General features: G+C 50.3%; 1 protein-coding gene across 29 annotated transcripts in view; it reads left to right on the forward strand.

Moving 5' to 3' along the window:
- LOC100401450 (protocadherin gamma-C4) overlaps window positions 1-21,461 on the forward strand; it is a 181,746-nt gene that overhangs the window by 148,487 nt on the left and 11,798 nt on the right. For 26 of the 29 annotated variants that reach the window (XM_035286944.3, XM_078361524.1, XM_035286889.3 and 23 more), the window contains one exon: window positions 13,447-13,505. In XM_035286944.3, coding sequence (XP_035142835.2) covers window positions 13,447-13,505 — 59 coding nt within the window. Of the gene's footprint in view, window positions 1-3,669; window positions 6,255-7,727; window positions 10,309-13,446; window positions 13,506-21,461 lie in introns of those variants that run through there. The other 3 variants (XM_035286879.3, XM_035286987.3, XM_035286861.3) reach the window with 3 other exon arrangements.

A 21,461-nucleotide genomic window follows, 5' to 3' on the forward strand; every position in this document is an offset into this window, starting at 1 on the left:
ACTTTGGGAGGCTGAGGTGGGCAGATCACCTGAGGTCAGGAGTTCAAGACCAGCCTGACCAACATGGAGAAACCCTGTCTCTACTAAAAATATAAAAAATTAGCTGGGTGTGGTGGCCCATGCCTGTAATCCCAGCTACATGGAAGTCTGAGGCAGGAGAATCAATTGAACCTGGGAGGTGGAGATTGTGGTGAGCCAAGATCACACCGTTGTACTCCAGTCTGGGCAATAAGAGCGAAACTCCATCTAAAAAATAATAATAATAATAATACAAAAGTTAGCCAGGTGTGGTGGTGGGTGCCTATAATTCCGGTACTTGGGAGGCTGAGGCAGCAGAATCGCTTGAACCTGGGAGGAGGAGGTTGCCATGAGCCAAGATCATACCATGCATTCCAGCCTGGGCAACAAGAACAAAACTCACTCCATCTCTAAATAAATAAATAAAAAATTTTTAAAAAATCTAGAGAGGAGAGCTTCATATGGCTGGCATAAAAAGGTCAAGTCGGCCGGGCGCGGTGTCTCACGCCTATAATCCCAGCACTTTGGGAGGCCGAGGTGGGTGGATCACGAGGTCAAGAGATGGAGACCATCCTGGTCAACAAGGTGAAATCCCGTCTCTACTATAAATTCAAAAATTAGCTGGGCATGGTGGTGCGCACCTGTAGTCCCAGCTACTCAGGAGGCTGAGGCAGGAGAATTGCTTCAACCCAGGAGGCGGAGGTTGCAGTGAGCCAAGATTGTGCCATTGCACGATCTCCAGTCTGGGTAACAAGAGCGAAACTCTGTCTCAAAAAAAAAAATAAAAATAAAAAAAGGTCAAGTCAAAGATATGTAGGATTAAAGCTTTATGATGCTTCAGTTCTAGTAAAACAGACTGGATACTTGTTTTGATGTGTACTTGCTAATATAATTATAGTACTGCACATATTAGTTGTTTAACTTTAGATAGGTCTCTTAATCTCTTTAGACTCCAGTTTCCTCACCTATAAAATAAAGAGGATATCTACTTTGCAAAATTGTTGTGAGAGTGAAAAGTAATGCGTATGAAGTGCCTGTACAGAGCAAGTACTCAATAACTATTTGTTGAACTAAAAATAATATCAATATTCACCATTTATTGGTATCCCTATGTGCCAGACACTGTAAACAATTAAAAGACGTCATTCTGGTACCCAGAATACCATAGGAGATAGACATGCAAAAAATAAAAATAAAAAAGATAATGGAGATATGCAGTGGGACCAAAAGGAAAGAAACACCTAAGTCAGCCTGCGGAAATCAGGAAGAAATGATAGAGGTGGTGATGCTTGAGCTATGAACTAAAGGTTGAGTAGTAGTTTGTCAAATAGTAAAGGGGAAAGGACAATGCAGGGAAGGGCCATTGCAAGAAATTCCATGCAGAATGATTATGATATCTCAGTATCACTGAGCCTTAAAGTGTGGCCAGGCACACGCCTTTAATTCTAACACTTTGGGAGGCCATGGTGGGTGGATCACTTGAGGTCAGGAGTTTGAAACCAGCCTGGCCAACATGGTGAAACCCCGTCTCTACTAAAAATACAGAAAGTTAACCAGGCATGGTGGCAGCTGCCTGTAATCCCAGCTACTTGGGAGGTTGAGGCAGGATAATCACTTGAACCCAGGAGGTGGTGGTTGCAGTGAGCCAGTATGCCACTGCACTCCAGCCTGGGTAACAGAATGAGACTTCATCTCAAAAAAAAAAAAAAAAAAGGTGTGTGTGTAAAACAGACAGTCTTTGTAGGAGATGATATAAAGCAAGTAGGCAGGAGTTAGATCCTGAGTTACTTTTAGGCCATCCCAAGGAGTTTTTATTTTATTCCATATAGATGCTAGTCACTGCAGAATTTTGAACTGACATATATATGATATCATCAGGGTTTTTTGTTTGTTTTATAAAGATTTTTCTGTCAGTCATAAGTGAAATGGACTGGGGACATTGGGACTGGAGGCAAAGAGATCAGTTTGAAAGCTATTGCGATATTTGAAGAGAAGACTGATAAATGCTTGAACCAGCACAGTGGCAGTTCAGATGAAGGGAGATGACTACAATAAAATCATCAGGACTTGTTGATTGACATGATATAGGAAGTGAGGAGCAGGGATGAGTCAAGGTTGATATCCCTAAATTCTGACTAAGGCAGCTGGGTAGATGACAGGGCCATTCATAGAGATAGTGAATTCTGGCATAAACACCTAATAGATCAGGCTGGTTTATATCTCCATTATTCCCATGGGAGAAGGTTTAGGGGTGTGTGTGTGTGTGTGTGTGTGTGTGTAAAAGAACACAAAAAAACCAGATCCCTCTCTTTGAGACCAGAATGTTGGTTCCCACCATAGTCAAAAGGATATTCCTGAAGATCCAGGGCTTGAAAAAAAATGGGGGAAGATAAGAACTCCAGTGGTTGCTGCTGTTTTTGGCAGCCAGTGTGACCTAGGTAAGGACTTGGTTGAATTAAGAAATTTCATTTCCAGATCGGGCTGGATTTTTCTCTCTGTGTGTGCTCTGGTGTGTTTGCCACTCAGATTGCAATTTGCACATACCTACAGTGTGAAGTGTGCTGTTTCTGTGCTTGTTGTGCAGGGGAGTAGCTAGGCTGCTGGGAGGTCTGGATGGGGGTGGGGGTGGGGTGAGATCAAGTCTCCAGCTCCAAGAGGTCCCGTGGGGCGAAGTGAAAAGCTTGCTTTTTTGAAACGGTCTCCATTGGTAATGAACAACATATCAAGAATACCTTGGTGTCAAATTAAGGGAATTTGTAGGCACGATGCTGTTAGTAGCTGATCTCAATCATTCAAGGAAGCTGTTAAATCTGTGAACATTAGCATTCTGCCAGATAATGAGATCTGGTCCTTAGCACCTCCTAGACAGACACACCGATTCTTTACTGTTTTGAAACATCTCCCTCCACGGCTTCCTTCACCGTGGTGCTATATTGTCCTTGAAATCAATGAATGGTAATTTAGTGTATCCAGAGTATCACTAGCAAATGTCTAAATAAGAGAGGTTTGGTTTCCACCGTGCCTCCTGTTACAATGAAAACCTGTACTGCATAAATTTAATGATCTACATTAATGTGTAAGCCTTTTCTGCAAAGAGATGGATCCGTTTTTGAATAATATGCAGAAGGGCAGAGTTTTGAATATATGGCAGTGGTTCTAATTAGCAGTTGCTCCAATACAATCGGACTGAGACGGAAGCTACTCATTTAGAATACTGGTTGATGACAACACTGGCTTGTACAAAGTGACCACTCTCCAATGGCTACTCTCTCTCTCTCTCAGTGGGCCGCAGGTTGCTAGGGCTCAGGCTGTGGCTGCTTTCCCCGCCGAAAAGGGGCGGGGTCAGTTGGTGTGTTAGGAAAAAAAAAAAGAAAAACCCATATATGTTGTCTGCCTCTCCACAGAGGTAACAATCCGTAAAAAAACATGCCGTTGAGCGGGAGGAAGGCGAAAAGATAGGTTGGGTTTTTTTTGGGGGGTGGAGGAGCGAGGAGGATAGGGTGGGCTTTTCCCCCCACAGTGCTGCGACGCATTAACCCTGCTGCTGTTGGGACGTTCTCTCCTTAGCCTATTGGCTGAGCCCGGGAGCCGCTGTCTGCCAATCCGGTGGTGAAAGGCAGACAAATCTACCCCGCCACCAGCAAAAACGGCGCGTAACCCTTACGGCGCCGGCCGAGCCGCGCCAGAGCTGGCGCTGGGAAAGGGAGATAGGTGTCTCCAGCTGCTGTGGCTGTTTGGGGCGGGTCGGCTTCATCCGCGTCTCAGGAGCAAGTAAAGAATTAGCGGCGGCAGCAATGCTCCGCAAGGTGAGAAGCTGGGCAGAAATCTGGCGGGGGGCTACCCTTTTGTTCCTCTTTTACCACCTGGGTTACGTTTGTGGGCAGATCCGCTACCCGGTCCCAGAGGAGTCACAGGAAGGGACTTTTGTAGGGAATGTCGCCCAAGATTTCCTGCTGGATACGGACAGTCTGTCAGCTCGCAGGCTGCAGGTCGCTGGAGAGGTGAACCAAAGACACTTCCGTGTGGATTTGGACAGCGGAGCCCTGCTCATCAAGAACCCAATCGACCGAGAGGCACTGTGTGGGCTCAGTGCCAGCTGCATCGTGCCCCTGGAGTTTGTTACGGAAGGTCCTTTGGAAATGTACCGAGCAGAGGTGGAGATCGTAGATGTGAATGATCACGCCCCCCGTTTTCCGCGGCAGCAGCTGGACTTGGAAATTGGGGAGGCAGCTCCTCCAGGACAGCGTTTCCCGTTGGAAAAGGCTCAGGATGCAGATGTGGGAAGCAATTCCATTAGCAGCTATAGGCTGAGCTCCAATGAACACTTTGCCCTGGATGTGAAGAAGCGCAGCGACGGCAGCCTAGTCCCAGAGCTACTCCTGGAGAAGCCTTTAGATCGGGAGAAGCAGTCAGACTACCGCCTGGTGCTGACTGCTGTGGATGGAGGGAACCCGCCGAGATCTGGCACCGCAGAGCTCCGGGTGTCCGTGCTGGACGTAAACGACAACGCCCCAGCCTTCCAGCAATCCAGCTACAGGATTAGTGTGTTGGAGAGCGCACCAGCGGGCATGGTGCTCATCCAGCTCAATGCCTCCGACCCAGACCTGGGTCCCAGTGGTAACGTCACCTTTTATTTCAGTGGTCATACCCCTGATCGTGTGAGAAACCTCTTTAGCTTGCACCCCACTACGGGAAAGCTTACTCTTTTGGGGCCACTAGACTTTGAGAGTGAGAATTACTATGAATTTGATGTGCGGGCTCGAGATGGGGGTTCTCCAGCCATGGAGCAACATTGCAGCCTTCGAGTGGATCTCCTGGACGTAAATGACAACGCCCCCTACATCACAGTGACCTCAGAGCTTGGAACCCTCCCTGAGAGTGCAGAACCTGGCACTGTGGTGGCACTTATCAGTGTGCAGGATCCAGACTCAGGGTCAAATGGAGATGTGAGCCTACGCATTCCTGACCACTTGCCATTTGCCCTCAAGTCCGCCTTCAGGAACCAGTTCTCCCTGGTGACTGCTGGACCCTTGGATCGAGAGGCCAAATCTAGCTATGACATCATGGTCACTGCTTCTGATGCCGGAAACCCGCCTTTGAGTACCCACAGAACTATTTTCCTCAATATTTCAGACGTGAATGATAATCCACCCTCTTTCTTTCAGAGGTCACATGAGGTGTTTGTTCCTGAGAACAATCGCCCAGGGGACCTGCTTTGCTCCCTTGCAGCCTCTGACCCAGACTCTGGCTTGAATGCACTTATCTCCTACTCACTCCTAGAGCCCAGGAATCGAGATGTGTCAGCTTCCTCCTTCATCTCTCTGAACCCCCAGACAGGAGCTGTTCATGCTACTCGATCCTTTGACTATGAGCAAACCCAGACACTGCAGTTTGAGGTGCAGGCACGGGATCGGGGCAACCCACCCCTTAGCAGCACGGTGACAGTTCGTTTATTCGTGCTGGACCTCAATGACAATGCCCCAGCTGTGCTCCGTCCTCGAGCCCGGCCTGGTTCCTTATGTCCCCAAGCACTGCCTCCATCGGTTGGTGCTGGCCACCTAATCACAAAGGTGACTGCTGTGGACTTGGATTCAGGTTACAATGCTTGGGTTTCCTATCAGCTGCTGGAGGCCCCAGATCCCAGCCTGTTTGCAGTCTCTCGATATGCTGGGGAGGTGCGGACAGCTGTTCCCATCCCAGCTGACCTCCCACCGCAGAAGCTGGTCATTGTGGTAAAGGATAGTGGTAGCCCACCACTCTCTACCTCTGTTACTCTCTTAGTGTCCTTAGAGGAAGACACTCATCCAGTTGTCCCAGATCTTCGAGAATCTTCAGCTCCAAGGGAAGGAGAATCTCGTCTAACCCTCTACTTGGCTGTGTCCCTAGTGGCAATTTGCTTCGTCTCCTTTGGCTCATTCGTGGCATTACTCTCTAAGTGTCTTCGTGGGGCAGCCTGTGGAGTAACCTGCTTTCCTGCTGGGACCTGTGCCTGTCTCACCAGATCTCGAAGGAGGGAGGGGCTTCCCCCTTCCAATGGGATCCTCCGAATCCAGCTAGGGTCAGATGATCCTATCAAGTTTGTTGATGTGGGAGGCCACTCTCATGGCTGTACACCCTTGGCTTCTGCACCCACTCGGAGTGATAGCTTCATGATGGTGAAGTCACCCAGTGCACCTATGGCAGGGGAGCCTGTTCGCCCAAGCTGCCCACCCTCTGATCTTCTCTATGGGCTAGAGGTGAGACCTTTGCAGGCTCAGCCAATGCTTGAGGGTTGTTCTGATCCAGGCATAGGGCTGGGCCATTTCCTAGAGAGTACTGGCCTCTCTGTAAGAGCCCATAGTGATGTCACCATTTTTGTGAGAGGTAACTATGTGGTAGATGCTGTGCTTTGTAACTGTTTTCTGAATTAACCAGAGTTGTCACAATTTAGCATTGGGGGTGGGCCATGCCCATATCTGAGCAAGAAATGAAATTGGTGATCAAGAGTCAGGCTGTTGTGGAAGCATGCTGATGGACTGTGGGAGCACAGAAGGCTACAGTGCACAGGGTACAGTGCACCAGGCAATCACTTGGACAAAGGTGTCTGTTTTCTCTACTCTTCCTGAAGGATGGGATCAGGTCTGAAGTACCTTAACTCTAGGTTACCAATTCCCTAGGGATTGAGGGGAACTAAAATCTTTGTCTCACAGTATCTAGTACACTGTGAAGGGACCTCTGTATTTGAAACATAGCAGAGAGCAGAAAGAGGAGAGAACTAAGGGAATAGAGAGGCACACATCAGAGTGGTAGCACAGATCTTTTGGTCTGGGTCTTTAGGACTCCGCTCAAGTCCCTACTGGGTATTTGAACTAGATGTACATTAGAAGGCTGGGGTGGATTAGTCATTACCTTTGGAAAAAAGCAGTAAGTGAAATCAGTTATGCCAGAAAACTGGTTTATAGTTGGCTAATTCATAGAAAGAGCCACTCTGTGCATCTTTAAGTAGAGTTCTCCTGAATTTGGTGAAACCATGAAATCTAGAGACCATCCATGCTTGGCCTCTGACCACCCTCCTGGGTGACCTGATTCAGCCCAAAAACTAACACTCATTCCACATTCTGAGTCTGGGGTGTCAGAAAAGCTGTCTTATGACAGCTCACATTGAGATTTCCACAAAGCATTGCTGGAGAGTCAGGGCAAGACTTTAGAAGGTCTTACTAATCTTTTCTCTCACCTTAGTAGCATTCAGAAGGATGGAGGAGGGAGGGGGAATAAATGGGCTTTGCCTCTCCCAGAAGGACAAGATTTTGCTGGTTCAAGCAAAGTGGTGGAAGCTTCTGAAGTCATGCAGGAGGTTGCTGGGACAGAACGCTGAGGAGTTTTGTATCACTTTGTCTTCCCTGTTGAGCACCATCTGAGCTGTCAAACTTTGCTGCCAAGGGGGCTGAATCAACCTGCAGCACGAAATGAGTGGGGAGGTAGGAAGCTTCTGTGACACAGATTTGCAGCTTGTGTTCCCAAGGTTTCCAGGATTGAGGAGACTTCATAATTGGTTGAAAGCAAACAGACTTTTTGGCCAATCAGACTCAGAGCCAAGGTGGGAGATCTGCTCTTCCAGCCCGCCTCTCCTCCTCCAGTTCCCCAGCTCCACTCAAATTCAGTTTCCCTCCCCCCTGCCCACCCCCGCCACTCAGTGACTAAGAAGAACTGCTGCAGGCAGGCAAACCTCCGAGCAGTTTTTAAGAGGCTAGAAGGAGACATAAGAGACTTCAGCTGCTGTGTTCCAAGCCCTGGGTCTACCTTGGAGACAGGACAGCACAGACTTACTCTCCAGGAAGGGACTTCTGGGTCATGGGGCCCAAGACACCCCCACAGCTCGCTGGGAAATGGCAAGTGCTGTGCATGTTGTCCTTGTGCTGCTGGGGCTGGGTGTCTGGGCAGCTTCGTTACTCTGTGATGGAGGAGTCTGAGCCGGGGACGCTGGTGGGGAATGTTGCTGAGGATCTGGGCTTAAAGATGACAGATCTGTTGAGCCGCCGGCTGCAGTTGGGCTCTGAGGAGAATGGGCGCTATTTTTCCCTGAGCTTGATGAGTGGTGCCCTGGCAGTGAATCAAAAGATTGACCGAGAGAGCCTATGTGGAGCCAGCACCAGCTGCCTGCTGCCAGTACAGGTGGTTACTGAACACCCCCTGGAGCTAATCCGTGTAGAGGTAGAGATCCTGGATCTCAATGACAACTCTCCTAGCTTTGCCACCCCTGAGCGAGAGATGCGCATATCAGAATCAGCGGCACCTGGGGCACGATTCCCACTGGACAGTGCCCAGGATCCGGATGTGGGCACCAATACTGTGAGCTTTTACACTCTGAGCCCCAGCAGCCACTTCTCTCTGAATGTGAAAACCCTAAAAGATGGGAAGCCATTCCCAGAGCTGGTGCTAGAGCAGCAGCTGGATCGTGAAGCCCAGGCAAGACATCAGCTGGTGCTTACTGCTGTGGATGGGGGGACCCCAGCTCGCTCAGGAACCACCCTTATCTCTGTCATTGTGCTGGACATCAATGATAATGCTCCAGTCTTCCAATCCTCAGTTCTACGTGTGGGAATCCCAGAGAATGCACCCATTGGTACTCTGCTGCTCCGCCTCAATGCCACTGATCCAGACGAGGGCACCAACGGCCAACTAGACTATTCTTTTGGAGACCACACATCTGAGGCAGTGCGGAACCTCTTTGGCCTAGACCCCAGCAGTGGAGCAATCCATGTGTTGGGTCCCATAGATTTTGAGGAGTCGAGTTTCTATGAAATTCATGCAAGAGCCCGTGACCAGGGACAGCCTGCCATGGAGGGCCACTGTGTGATTCAGGTGGATGTGGGGGATGTCAATGACAATGCCCCAGAGGTACTATTAGCCTCTTTGGCCAACCCTGTCCTAGAGAGCACACCAGTGGGCACAGTAGTGGGGTTGTTCAATGTGCGAGACCGAGACTCAGGTAGAAATGGTGAAGTGAGCCTTGATATCTCTCCGGACCTGCCATTTCAGATTAAGCCTTCTGAGAACCACTACTCGATGCTAACCAGCCAGCCCTTGGACCGGGAGGCCACATCCCACTATATCATCGAGCTGCTGGCCAGCGATGCTGGCTCACCTCCCCTGCACAAACGTCTCACCATTAGGCTCAACATTTCAGATGTTAATGACAATGCACCGCGCTTCAACCAGCAGCTTTACACTGCTTACATCCCAGAAAACCGGCCTCCAGGCTCCCTTCTCTGCACGGTGGCTGCCTCAGATCCAGACACTGGGGATAATGCCCGGCTCACCTACTCCATTGTAGGAAATCAGATTCAGGGAGCCCCAGCCTCCTCCTTTGTGTATGTCAACCCAGAGGATGGACGGGTCTTTGCCCAGCGTACCTTTGACTATGAATTGCTGCAGATGCTGCAGATTGTGGTGGGGGTTCGAGACTCCGGCTCTCCACCATTGCATGCCAACACATCTCTACACGTGTTTGTCCTGGACCAGAATGATAATGCCCCAGCTGTGCTGCACCCACGGCCAGGCTGGGAACACTCAGCCCCTCAGCGTCTCCCTCGCTCTGCTCCCGCTGGCTCCTTGGTCACCAAGGTGACAGCTGTGGATGCTGATGCAGGCCACAATGCGTGGCTCTCCTACTCACTGTTGCCACAGTCCACAGCCCCAGGACTGTTCCTTGTGTCTACACACACTGGTGAGGTGCGCACAACCCGGGCCTTACTGGAGGATGATTCTGACACCCAGCAAGTGGTGGTCCTGGTGAGGGACAATGGTGATCCTTCACTGTCCTCCACAGCCACAGTGCTGCTGGTTCTGGAGGATGAGGACCCTGGGGAAATGCCCAAATCCAGTGACTTCCTCATACACCCTCCTGAGCGTTCAGACCTTACCCTTTACCTCATTGTGGCTCTAGCCACCGTCAGTCTCTTATCCCTAGTCACTTTCACCTTTCTGTCAGCTAAGTGCCTTCAGGGGCACGCAGAGGAGGACGGGGGTGGAGGGCAGTGTTGCAGGCGCCAGGACTCACCGTCCCGGGACTTCTATAAGCAGTCCAGCCCCAACCTGCAGGTGAGCTCGGACGGCACGCTCAAGTACATGGAGGTGACGTTGCGGCCCACAGACTCGCAGAGCCACTGCTACAGGACGTGCTTTTCACCGGCCTCGGACGGCAGTGATTTCACTTTTCTAAGACCTCTCAGCGTTCAGCAGCCCACCGCTCTGGCGCTGGAGCCTGACGCCATCCGGTCCCGCTCTAATACGCTGCGGGAGCGGAGCCAGGTGAGGGGCTCGGCGCCGCCCCGGGCGACCCCTGGGGGCGGCACTGGAGAAGCCGCCCGTCCTCTTAAAGGACTGAACTTGCATCCACTCCTCTCCGGCCTGCTCGGCCGCTGGCTGAGCTCCACCCGATTCTCGGGACCATTGGACTGTTTGCGCGGAACCAGAGGAGTGGCGAATTAGGGATGGGGCTCCGAGCACCGGGGGGTGGTGGCGACTATGGGTGAGGGGAGGTGGGACTGACCCCCACTCTCACACTCAGAAAAGGCGGGGGACTCCTTCGAACTTCCGATGAATTTCAGGCGATTTCCGCGGGTGTCGGGGGTCCCGGGAGGAGGCAGTCACAGATCCACCCCGGCAGCCAGCCTCCTAGGCTCTCTACCCCGGCAGCCAGCCTCCTAGGCTCCGGCTCCGGCTTGCTTGAGGGTCTTTAGATTTCCTCTTCGGATTCTCCCCAACTCCCAGCATCTGTGATTTCGCCGTTACCCTCCCTGTCGCTGCATCACCCAACTGCATTTGTCTCCAGGACTTAGGTGAGCGCGCGGGGCTCCTGCGCGTCCTCCCTGCAGGCCACTCCCACGGCCCGCACACGGTGCACAGGCTCGCCACGCCTCGTCAAACGTGCGCGGACGCACGCACACACCCGTCGCACTTGGGCTTACCCGAATACCAGCTTTCACTCCCACCTGCTCGCGGCCCACTTCACAGGCCTGTCCCTGGCCACTTGCAGCTCCCCTCCGCCGCTCCCTCCGCCGGGCTCAGGGGTACTCATAGCTGATTGTGCCCGCCTTAGTGAGGGTCCCAGATCGGCGGCTGCCCAGGTCCAGGTGAGGACTCCAGAGTCTCTCACTTCTCCCACCCGCGCCCTGGGCTGGGCTGGGTCGCCTGAAGGCGGCCTGAGCAAGGCGCGGCGCTGAGACCGTTGGAGCGACTAAGCGCTCTAAGCGCCTGCCGGGCAGGACTCTACGACCCAAGGTCCAGGTGAGCCCGGGGCTCCTCTCGAGGGTGGCGACCCCTCAACCCAGAAGCCTCTAGCAGGCGGACAGGCAGAGGTGCCCGGTAGCCCGAGGTGCGGCAGGGCTTGGTCTTGGGCAAGTGAGTGAGTCTCTATAGGACAGCAGGCCTGGGACTCCAGTGGCACCAGCGGCCCCTTCCTCTATGAAGTGGAAACCTGGAGCGCCCTGGCTCTCAAAGCCCAGAGATACAGGCTTTTGGCGCCGTCGTGATTACAATGTGCCCAGCGATCTAGGGTCAGAGATTTGGAGGTGACCAAAAGTATCTGAGACTCTAACAAGTCCTGTCTCCTCTGGCAGATGGAAAGCTACAGGCTCTGCCTGATGCCAGGGTGCCCTTATGTGTGAGAAAACTATAATAGTAAAAATCACAAGTTTCCCCAACTCCAGGAGCTTTTATTCAAAATATCTATGCCTAACTCGGCCCCTATGGAATCCGGATTGTATTCTGAAACACCCCCAGGTGATTTTGATAGCTGATTGAGAGAAACTTACTACACAACTCCTTTAAGAGCCTCATCTCATTTGCTCTTCCTAGCATTGCTATTGGCTAGATACTAACATCTGTCTCTTATAACAGCTTCACAGAAGTTAAGTGACTTGCTCAAGTTCACAGAACAAGTAAGAGGGAATCTAAATCTAACCCCTGTCTAACTCCAGAATTTGTGCTTTGAATTTCTTGGCACTTGGAACTTTAAAAGCTCAAGGACAGGAGAGGAGGGGGTTTGCCTCTGCTGGGATTTTGCTTTTGCTGGGAGGGGGCAAGGGTGGAGTTCCTTCTCTTTTAGGACATCACTTGTGGGGAAAGTCTTCTGTGGTTCCTCATTTCTGAGCAGCCCTCGAAGCGCAAACTTGGCCCAGTTGTCCTTATGTAGGTTGAGATTCCCCCAGCTCCCTTTCCTGCTGTCACAATCGCTGCATCTCTAGATTCTGCTGTGTCTAAGAATACAGTGGCTGAGGGCTGGCTATCCCTGTGCTTTTCTCCGTGGCAGCCCCAGAATGGTGCTGGTGACTCCTGATGCACCTGGAATGCCAGGTTTCTGGATTCTGCTCACATCACTGCCACCTGTGAGCCTTACAGTGAGTCACTGGCAGTTCTGGAGCTTCCTTCTCCCTGGAGTAATCTGAGATACTCACACTCTCTGCTTCTGGGAGCAAGTGTGAGTATTAATTACCAGCCCACAGCAGAACCAGTGAGGAGATGGCTCTACCGTGCTCCATAAGAATGTGATGGGATAACACATCCCCTGGAAAGACCAGAGGGATTTGGGAATAAAGTGGCTGGCCAGAGCCCTGCACCTTCAGCTAGGTGGGAGATGGCCACAAATCAGCCTCTTGGGACCCCTGGAGACTTAGTTGGCCCTGCTTGGAGGCTGTGGGAGCTGGATCCTTTCCCTCTGCAGCCCTTCCATTTTTCTCTGTCTCAGACAGAGCAGCCTTGTTCTGTTCTCCTTAGTCACAGACCATTGTCTGGCACAGAGTTCTAGGAGTGAGAAGTGTCCCGGGACTTGGATGCCCTGCAAAAGCCCGGTCTGGCATGACTCCTAAATTAATAATGTATTTAGCTGTGGGAAGAGATCCTTGAGAGCCAAGGGGCTGAAGGAGGTGTCCCTCTGAATGTGGCACTGCACAACCTGGCACCAAAAGGGTTACCCGGAGCAGCAGCCATCTTGCTGCAGAGGATGCTTTGTTCCCAGCTGAGGAGTTGAATAAATTCATTCTAGGGCTGGTGGAATTCTCATTGAAAAGCCTCCTCTGCCACTTTAGGGGACTTTCTCTGCATCTTTTCCCCTAGTTCCACAGAAGATGCCTTCAGTCCTTGAATTTTGGCTCAGGAGTTCTGACTCTGGGGGCAGGGAGGAAGGAGCCATTTCTGTAGGGAAGGAGCCCGAGCTTTCTCACTGTAGTCAGATGAAATGTGATTTATCTCTTTGTTTCTGGTTCCTCAGTCCACGAAGACCTGAGATGCATTTTGTCTTTGGAGATGAGTCCACCCTTGCCCTCTCTTAGCCCATTTTCTTCTCTGTGCCCCTCTCCCCTCCTTCTCTCCCAGCCCATCCCCAGGGGCTCGGGTGACATTCTGACTTCTCACAGGTACTTAGCCCCTTTCCCTCTGTTTTCTCCACAGCAAGCCCCGCCCAACACGGACTGGCGTTTCTCTCAGGCCCAGAGGCCCGGCACCAGCGGGTAGGTGACTGATTCTCCAGCCCACCCTCTTCTCTGCGGCATTTTCTCAGGGATGACGTGGGAGGAGATGGGGGGAGGGCTCAGCATTTGCCACAAATGGCTTATCTCTCAGTTTGAGATCCCAGGGAGATCTTGGTGTGTGGGGGGCTGACACACAGACCCCAGGAGGAAGAGGCGCCTGCCCTGACTGTTCTGGAACTCAACTCACACACTTGCCCCTTCCCTCCTCCCCACCACCTGCACCTTTTCCTATCCCCTGAGGGCTCTGTGGAACCAAAGGATGGTCTTAAGCTGGTCTCTGGGTGAAAGCAAGGCTTTCTATACCCATGTACTGCCTAACTCCCTCCTCTGAGTTGAGCTGGGCTCTATTCTGACCCCCAGTTCAGGCAGAAAAACATTTGACCTAAGGAGGACGTCCGCAGTCGGCACCTCCTCCCAAGCCTCCAGAGCCGAGAGCCCAGGTAGAGTGGAGGTAGCACAGCTGGGGACAGGACTGAGGAAGGACTGGGCGGGGCACGGAGCAGGCCTCCCTCATCTGGCCCTGCTCCCACTGTCCTCTACCCCTACTTGTCCTGCCCTCTCTGTCTGCGAGGTCTCCATGTCTCTGCCCCTTTTTCTTGAGTTTCTGTGTTTGCCACTTTCTCTTACCTCTGGGTCCTTCCTTCAGTCTCTATCTTGCTTTGCAGTCTCTGCCTCTCCCGCTGTTCTCTATCTCTGTCTCAGCTTCCGTCCTGATTGCTGTGCCCTCCATCCCTGTCATTTGTCTACTTGCATTGATCTGTGCTGCCCACTGTGCCCACCATGGCATAAGTGCTCAATACATGTGGAGTGAGTGGCTACACGAGACTCAGACTCAGTCTCCTTCTCTGTCTCTGCCTCCCTGTCCTTGTCCTGAACCTCTTGTCTGTTTCTCCTTTCGCCATTTCCTAGCAGTGCCCTTGTGTTCCATCTCCAGCCTCTGTGCTTCTCCGTCTCACTATTTCTGCTTTCCTTTCTGTCCTCAGCCTTGCCGCGTCTCTTTCTTTGTCTCTGTCTCTGTGCCTGTTGTCTTTTTCTGCCTCTTTCTCTGTTACTCTTTATCTCTCTCTTTCTTTTATCATGTCTTTTTCTCTGAGCCTCTGTCTCTGTCTCTAATTTTTTTGTACTTGTGGGCAAGCTAGCACACACCCACCCCCACCACACTCTCTCCCTCCCTTGCCCCTCACACACAGAGCCTTTGATCGCAGCTCTCTACCACACACCCTCCCATCCAGGCAGCCCCAGCTGCTCATTTCAATCTGGTATGAATTCCTGCTGAGACAGGAACCCCCTGCGGGCTGAAGGGGAGGGAAACTTAGCAGAAAGACCTTCAGTTGGTCTGAACAGAGTGGGATAGGCTCTGGGCCAGGCCTCCCAGATAGAAGTCAGGAGCCTGGAGGAGTCCTGGAGCCAGGGAGAGAAGCAGGAGCTTAGGCCACCTTACCCTACCTCCTCGATGGTTGAGTACTGCTGTCCACATTTGCCAAGTTACTATAGATGTTGAGCGTCCAAGAATCTTCTCTCCCCATTCCACAACCAACCAAAGCTTTGCTGCCACAAGAATCCAGGAGCCCTTGGTGTATGGCAGAGATTGCAGCTCCTGGGCATGCACAGTCCTGTCACTGGTTTTAGGAATGCAGGGTGCTCTCTAGAAGGCCCCTACAAAGCAGCAGATCAAAAGTCTTGGACTGCCCTTGCCCCTCCTTTGACCCCACCTGTTGCCCTTCTCCCTGCTGGCCTTGCCAACCTTCTCATAAGTTATCCATTAAGTCATTAATGTATTCATTTATTCAACAGATATTTATCGAGCATCTACTATGAGCAGGGCCCTGTGCTAAACATTGGGCTATAAGAGTGAACAAGTAGATCAGACACAGTGGTTCATGCCTGTAATCCCAGCACTTTGGGAGGCCAGGGCGGTGGATCACAAGGTCAGGAGTTCAAGACCAGCCTGGCCAACATGGTGAAACCCTGTTTCTACTGAACATACAAAAATTATCTGGGCATGGTAGTGTCTGCCTGTAATCTCGGCTATTGGGGAGACTCAGGCAGGAGAATCACTTGAACCCAGGAGGCGGAGGTTGCAGTGAGCCAAGATTGTGCCACTGCATTCTAGCCTGGGCAACAGAGTGAGACTACATCTCAAAAACAGCAACAACAAGAACAAAATAAACAAGAGTGAGCAAGTAGATGTGATCCCAGAACTCATAGGCTTCTAGGCCAGCAGAGGAGACAGAAAATTTGCAACAAGTAACACACACACACACAAATGCTGGGTGCTGTGGCTCACACCTATAATCCCAGCACTTTGGGAGGCTGAGGTGGGCAGATCATTTGAGGTCAGGGGTTCGAGACCAGCCTGGCAGCCAAGATGGTGGAACGCCATCTCTACTAAAAATTAGCCAGGTGTGGTGGCAGGCACCTGTAATCCCAGCGACTTAGGAGGATGAGGCAAGAGAACTGCTTGAACCGGGGAGGCAGAGGTTGCAGTGAGCTGAGATCATGAAAAAAAAAAAAAAAGAATCTAGCTATAAATCATAGTAAGTTCTGAGAGGCAGAGAACAATGTGAGTGTAATGAGGAGGAGGATCAGGGAAGGCTTCTAGGAGGGGGTGACAATGAGAAGTTCTAGGCCATTTATTTTCCCCCTACCTACCTCCACCCCAGGCCATACACTGTCTTTGAAGCAGAATTCACTGCTGAACCTGGAAGCCCCACCAACTGCCTCTCATGTGTCCTCTGGGGTGAGCACCTTACCCATGTCTCAACTCCCTTTTCAACAAATGAGAGGCTTAGTGGCCTGGAATACATGTGGGAGCTCTTGGAGATATGGAGGAGAAGGTGTGGACTCTCTCGCTCTCTCTCGCGCTCTCTCTCTCTCTCTCTCTCTCTCTCTCTCTCTCTCTCTCTCTCCCCTCTCTGCTTCCTTAGTTAACTTGTGGGGGATGCAACAAACATTTTTTTTTTTTTTTTTTTGTGATAGAGTCTTGTTCTGTCACTCAAGCTGGAGTGCAGTGGTACAGTCTTGGCTCACTGCAACCCCTGCCTGCCAGGTTCAAGCAATTCTCCTGCCTCAGCCTCCGAGTAGCTGGGACTACAGGTATACACCACCACACCCAGTACATTTTTGTATTTTTAGTAGAGACAGGTTTCACCATGTTGGCCAGGCTGGTTTCGAACTCCCCCACCTCAAGTGATCCACCCACCTCAGTCTCCCAAATTGCTAGGATTACAGGCGTGAGCTACCGCACCTGGCTGCAACATTTTTGATTCAGTGGCTCCAAAGTGGCCAAGGTGAAATAAGTGTTAGGATCTAGTCCAGTAACTTCAGCTTCTCTCCTTCCTTCATTCAACAAATGGTCAGTCAGCACTTTCTATTGGCCAGGCAGTATTCTCGATGTGGGAGGCCCCTGCCCTCAAGGAGTTTATAGTGCATTGAAGGAGATGAATATTGACCAAATAATAACAAAAATAAGTGTGAGACTGAAGCTGTCATAAGCACTAGGAAGAATTGTACCTGGTGGTGAGCACGTATAATAGGTATTTGACCTAGGGGGTAGGAGGACATCCTGGAGGAAATGAAGTTGTACTGAGATCTGAAAGATGAATATAAATAAACCAGCTGAAGACAAGAAGGAAGAGTGTTCTAGATGGTCAGACACACCAGCTTCAAAGCAGGGCTAGTGTTGACTTCTTCAGTAAACTTGGTTCGAGTTCAAGCCAGCACTGGGTCACACTGCCGACACAGAAGGAAGAGCATTCCAGATGGGGGGAAAACTCTATGCAAAAGCTCTGTGGTGAGGCCCCCTGGGATCAAGAGAATGACAGGGAATTTTCTCTTTGCTGCCATTGAAGTGAAGGGATGAAGAGGAGAGGTTTGTTTTATTCAGTGTAACCCTGGTTCCAGCCTTCTGCTGCTTCCCTGACTCACTCCGTCCCCACCACATTGCCCATTGCCCTCCAGCCTGGTCTGGTCAGGCACACCAGCTTCAAAGCAGGGCTGGTGTTGAGTTCTCCAGTAACCTTGGTTCCAGTTCAAGTCAGTACTGGGTCACACCACCTAGACAGAAGGAAGAAGACCTGGCCTTTGGGAGACTGAGGTGGTCAGGAGTTTGAGACCAGCCTGGCCCACATGATGAAACCCCATCTCTACTAAAAATACAAAAATTAGCCTATCATGGTGGTGCACACTTGTAGTCTCAGCTACTCGGAAAGTTGAGGCAGGTTGAGGTTCAATTGCTTGAACCCTGGAGGTGGAGGTTGCAGTAAGCCAAGATCGCACCACTGCATTCCAGCCTGGGTGACGGAGCAAGACTTCATCTCGAAAAAAAAGAAAGAGAGAGAGAGAAAGAAAGAAAGAAACGTAAAGGGGGGGAAATGAAGAAGACTTATATTCTTAAGTCCCTGCCTGCCGCATGCTTCTCCTCCCCACCACTATCCCTTCTCAGGTCATCCTTTGGGCATCTGATCCCAATAGCTGTTGTCTCAAGCTCTGAGCCCAAAAAACCATTTCCCCCTTCTCAGGCTGTTACCCTGGCCCTGTCCTGCAGCTGTCCCCAGCCTCTGCGCAAAGTCTCCATTCGGCTTCCCCCGGTCCCCAGCTTGTTCTTCTTTGGTGGCTCCACAATACCATCCCTCCTCCTCCGAGAGACAATATCCCTGCTCTCTCTCTGTTTGGGCAGTCATTCAACAAACAAATAGCAACTTAATTTTTTTCTGCTTATAAAATAGTACATGTGGCCGGGTACAGTGGCTCAAGCCTGTAATCCCAGCACTTTAGGAGGCCAAGGCGGGTGGATCACAAGGTCAAGAGATCGAGACCATCCTGGTCAACATGGTGAAACCCTGTCTCTACTAAAAATACAAAAAATTAGCTGGGCATGGTGGCACATGCCTGTAATCCCAGCTACTCAGGAGGCTGAGGCAGGAGAATTGCATGAACCCAGGAGGCAGAGGTTGCGGTGAGCCGAGATCACGCCATTGCACTCCAGCCTGGGTAACGAGTGAACCTCCATCTCAAAAAAAAAAAGGTACATGCTTATTACAGAAACATGAGAAATAGAAAAAAAAAATTAAAAGGAAAACCACCTATCATTCTACAATCTAGGGAGAACCACCACCAACTAGTAATTTAATATGAAACATTTCAAATATGTACACAGGTAGAGAGAATGGTGTCAACCTGTATGATGCCACCATCCAGCTTCAACTAATGCCTCACCTCGTTTCCCCCATAACCCTACCTTTATGCTCTCCTTGGATTGTTCTGAAGCAAATCTCAGACGTCTAATTTCATCTGGGTCTCCACTATCTTTAACAGGTGATTTTTTTTCTTTTTTGGGACAGTGTCTCCCTCTCTTGCTGAGGCTCTGGTGCAATCTTGGCTCACTGCGGCTCTCACCTCCCAGGTTCAAATGATTCTCATGCCTCAGCCTCCCGAGTAGCTAGGATTACAGGCATATGCCACCATGTCCAGCTAATATTTTGTATTTTCAGTAGAGGCAAGGTTTTGCCATGTTGGCCAGGCTGGTCTTGAACTCCTGGTCTCAAGTGATCCACCCTCCTTGGCCTCCAAAAATGCTGGGATTACAGGCATGAGCCACTATGCCCAGTCAGATGATTGCTTTATGAGGTCCACATTTTATATTTGGGTGTGTCTTTTAAGTATCTTAAGCTCTTTTAATGTAAAAAACTTCCCCTCCATCTTCCATTTTTGCAATTTATTTGTTGAATCATTACCTTTTCATATATGTCTTTATAAACTCTTTGTGTAATCAAAGAACATGTTGATAAATTGTTCACAAATAAATTGTTCACAAACATGTCACACTTTTACGTGACACTTTATTCACATGTCAAGAACTGTTATTCCCAGTCAGGTGGTACATTTATTACCAGTTGTTTTTTTTTTAGTAGCAATTGAGGCCATACTGTCCATCAGAATTACAGCTTTTTTCTTCTTTGCAGTGTATCATGAGAATGTCCCCCATTTCTTTCGAAATTCTTCAAAAGTCATTTGATTGTTGCGGAACCCCTCATATGAATATACATATTATTTTTCTAATGCTAATAGGCATTTGCTACATTAGAAAACATACACATTAATTTACTTTTTTTTTTTTTTTGAGATGGAGTCTCGTTCTGTCTCCAGGCTGGAGTGCAGTGGTGTGATCTCGGCTCGCTGCAACCTCCAATTCCAGGGTTCACGTGATTCTCCTGCCTCAGTCTCCTGAGTAGCTGGGACTACAGGCGGACACCACCACGACTAGCTAATTTTTAGTAGAGATGGGGTTTCATGATGCTGGCCAGGATGGGCTCGATTTGTCAGCATCATGATCAGCCTGCCTCAGCCTCCCAAAGTGCTGGGATTACAGGCATGCACCACCACGCCTGGCCTCATTTACATTTTAACACAATTAAATTCAGGCTGTTGTCAGCGTGACTTCCTAGATTTTTTTGAGCATGATGTAGGGAGTATTTTATTATAACCCAGTCTATGGGATACTCCCTGATACACACACACACACACACACACACACACACACACACACCTTAAACCCAGTAGGGCAAGAACCGTATTTATCATTTCTTAAATCCTGGGACCTGTCACAGGCACTGGCACATAGTAGGTGCTTGGTAAATGGTTGACTAAATGTAGTCCATTTCTTCCACTTTTACTTTTCACTATTCCCCAAATCCTGGAAGAGTCCCTTATATCTGCTGCTGGGGCTCCAAGGCCTCCCTGCTGAAGCCCAGTATGTTGTTGTATATAAGATAATAGGCAGTGGAGAGTGGTGGCTCATGCCTGTAATCCCAGCACTTTGGGAGGCCGAGGTAGGTGGAGTTTGAGACCAGCCTGGGCAACATGGTGAAACCCCGTCTCTACTAAAAATACAAACATTAGCTGGGCTTGGTGGTGGACACCTGTAATCCCAACTACTCAGGAGGCTGAGGTAGGAGAATTGCTTGAACCTGGGAGGCTGAGGTTGCAGTGAGCAGAGATTGTGCTACTGCACTCCAGCCTGGGCAACAGAGTGAGACTCCAGCTCAAAAAGAAAAAAAAAGATCATAGGCTCTGGAGTCATATTAAGCTGGCTTTCAGGTTGCAAGTCTGCTAGGTTCAGCTGTGTGACTCTGGTATAGTCTCTCAGCCTCGCTAAGCCCTGTTTTCATCTGTTGGAAAATATAGATAATCATAATAATTTATCTTCAGGGTGGTTCTGAGGATAAAAAAAGACAAGTACATTACCCAGTCAGCTTAGACTAGGAAGCTCAGTAAATGGTTAAAAAAGAGGTCTCTGTCTCTCCCCTCTGCTCATCTCACCCAGCTTCACATAGTTGGCAGCCCACCCACGTGTTTGGCCCTCAACCTTCAACCATTTCCGAGGACTCCTCCTTACAGTCCTGACTGTCATGGTTCCAAGCCCACCTTTCCACTCAGTTTTATTCCCTCAACACCACTGCCCACCATGACAGGGCATCCCCCTAACCTGTGGCATCTGGCTCCATGGTCTACCTGACAACACCTGCACTCTCCTCCCAGCAACCCATCCCTGCTTGCCTGCTCTCCCCACTCTATTCCCACTAGGCCTCTTCCCCTGGGGCTGGGACCACCTGGCCTTGGCCCTGCATCCTCAGCTAGGCCCAGAGAGAGTTCAAGTCAGGTGGAAGTAATAGTCATGGAGACAGAGGCTGCCATTCTCCCATAGAAACTCCCACCCTTCATCCTTTCATGGAAGCATGAGTGATTTTTAAATACTTAAATCCAGTCATGACAACCACCTTTTCAGATAACTCAGTGGCTTCTCAGAGCTCTTGAGATGACACCAAAATCACCACCTCCCCTTGTGGCAGCCACCTGACTTTCTTAGTCCTTTGAACTCACCAAGCTCCTTCCAGCCTCAGGGGCCTGGGACTGTTACTCCTTCCCAGAAAGCCC

This window comes from Callithrix jacchus, chromosome 2 (genome assembly GCF_049354715.1).
Source record: "Callithrix jacchus isolate 240 chromosome 2, calJac240_pri, whole genome shotgun sequence".
Classification (NCBI taxonomy): Eukaryota; Metazoa; Chordata; class Mammalia; order Primates; family Cebidae; genus Callithrix; species Callithrix jacchus.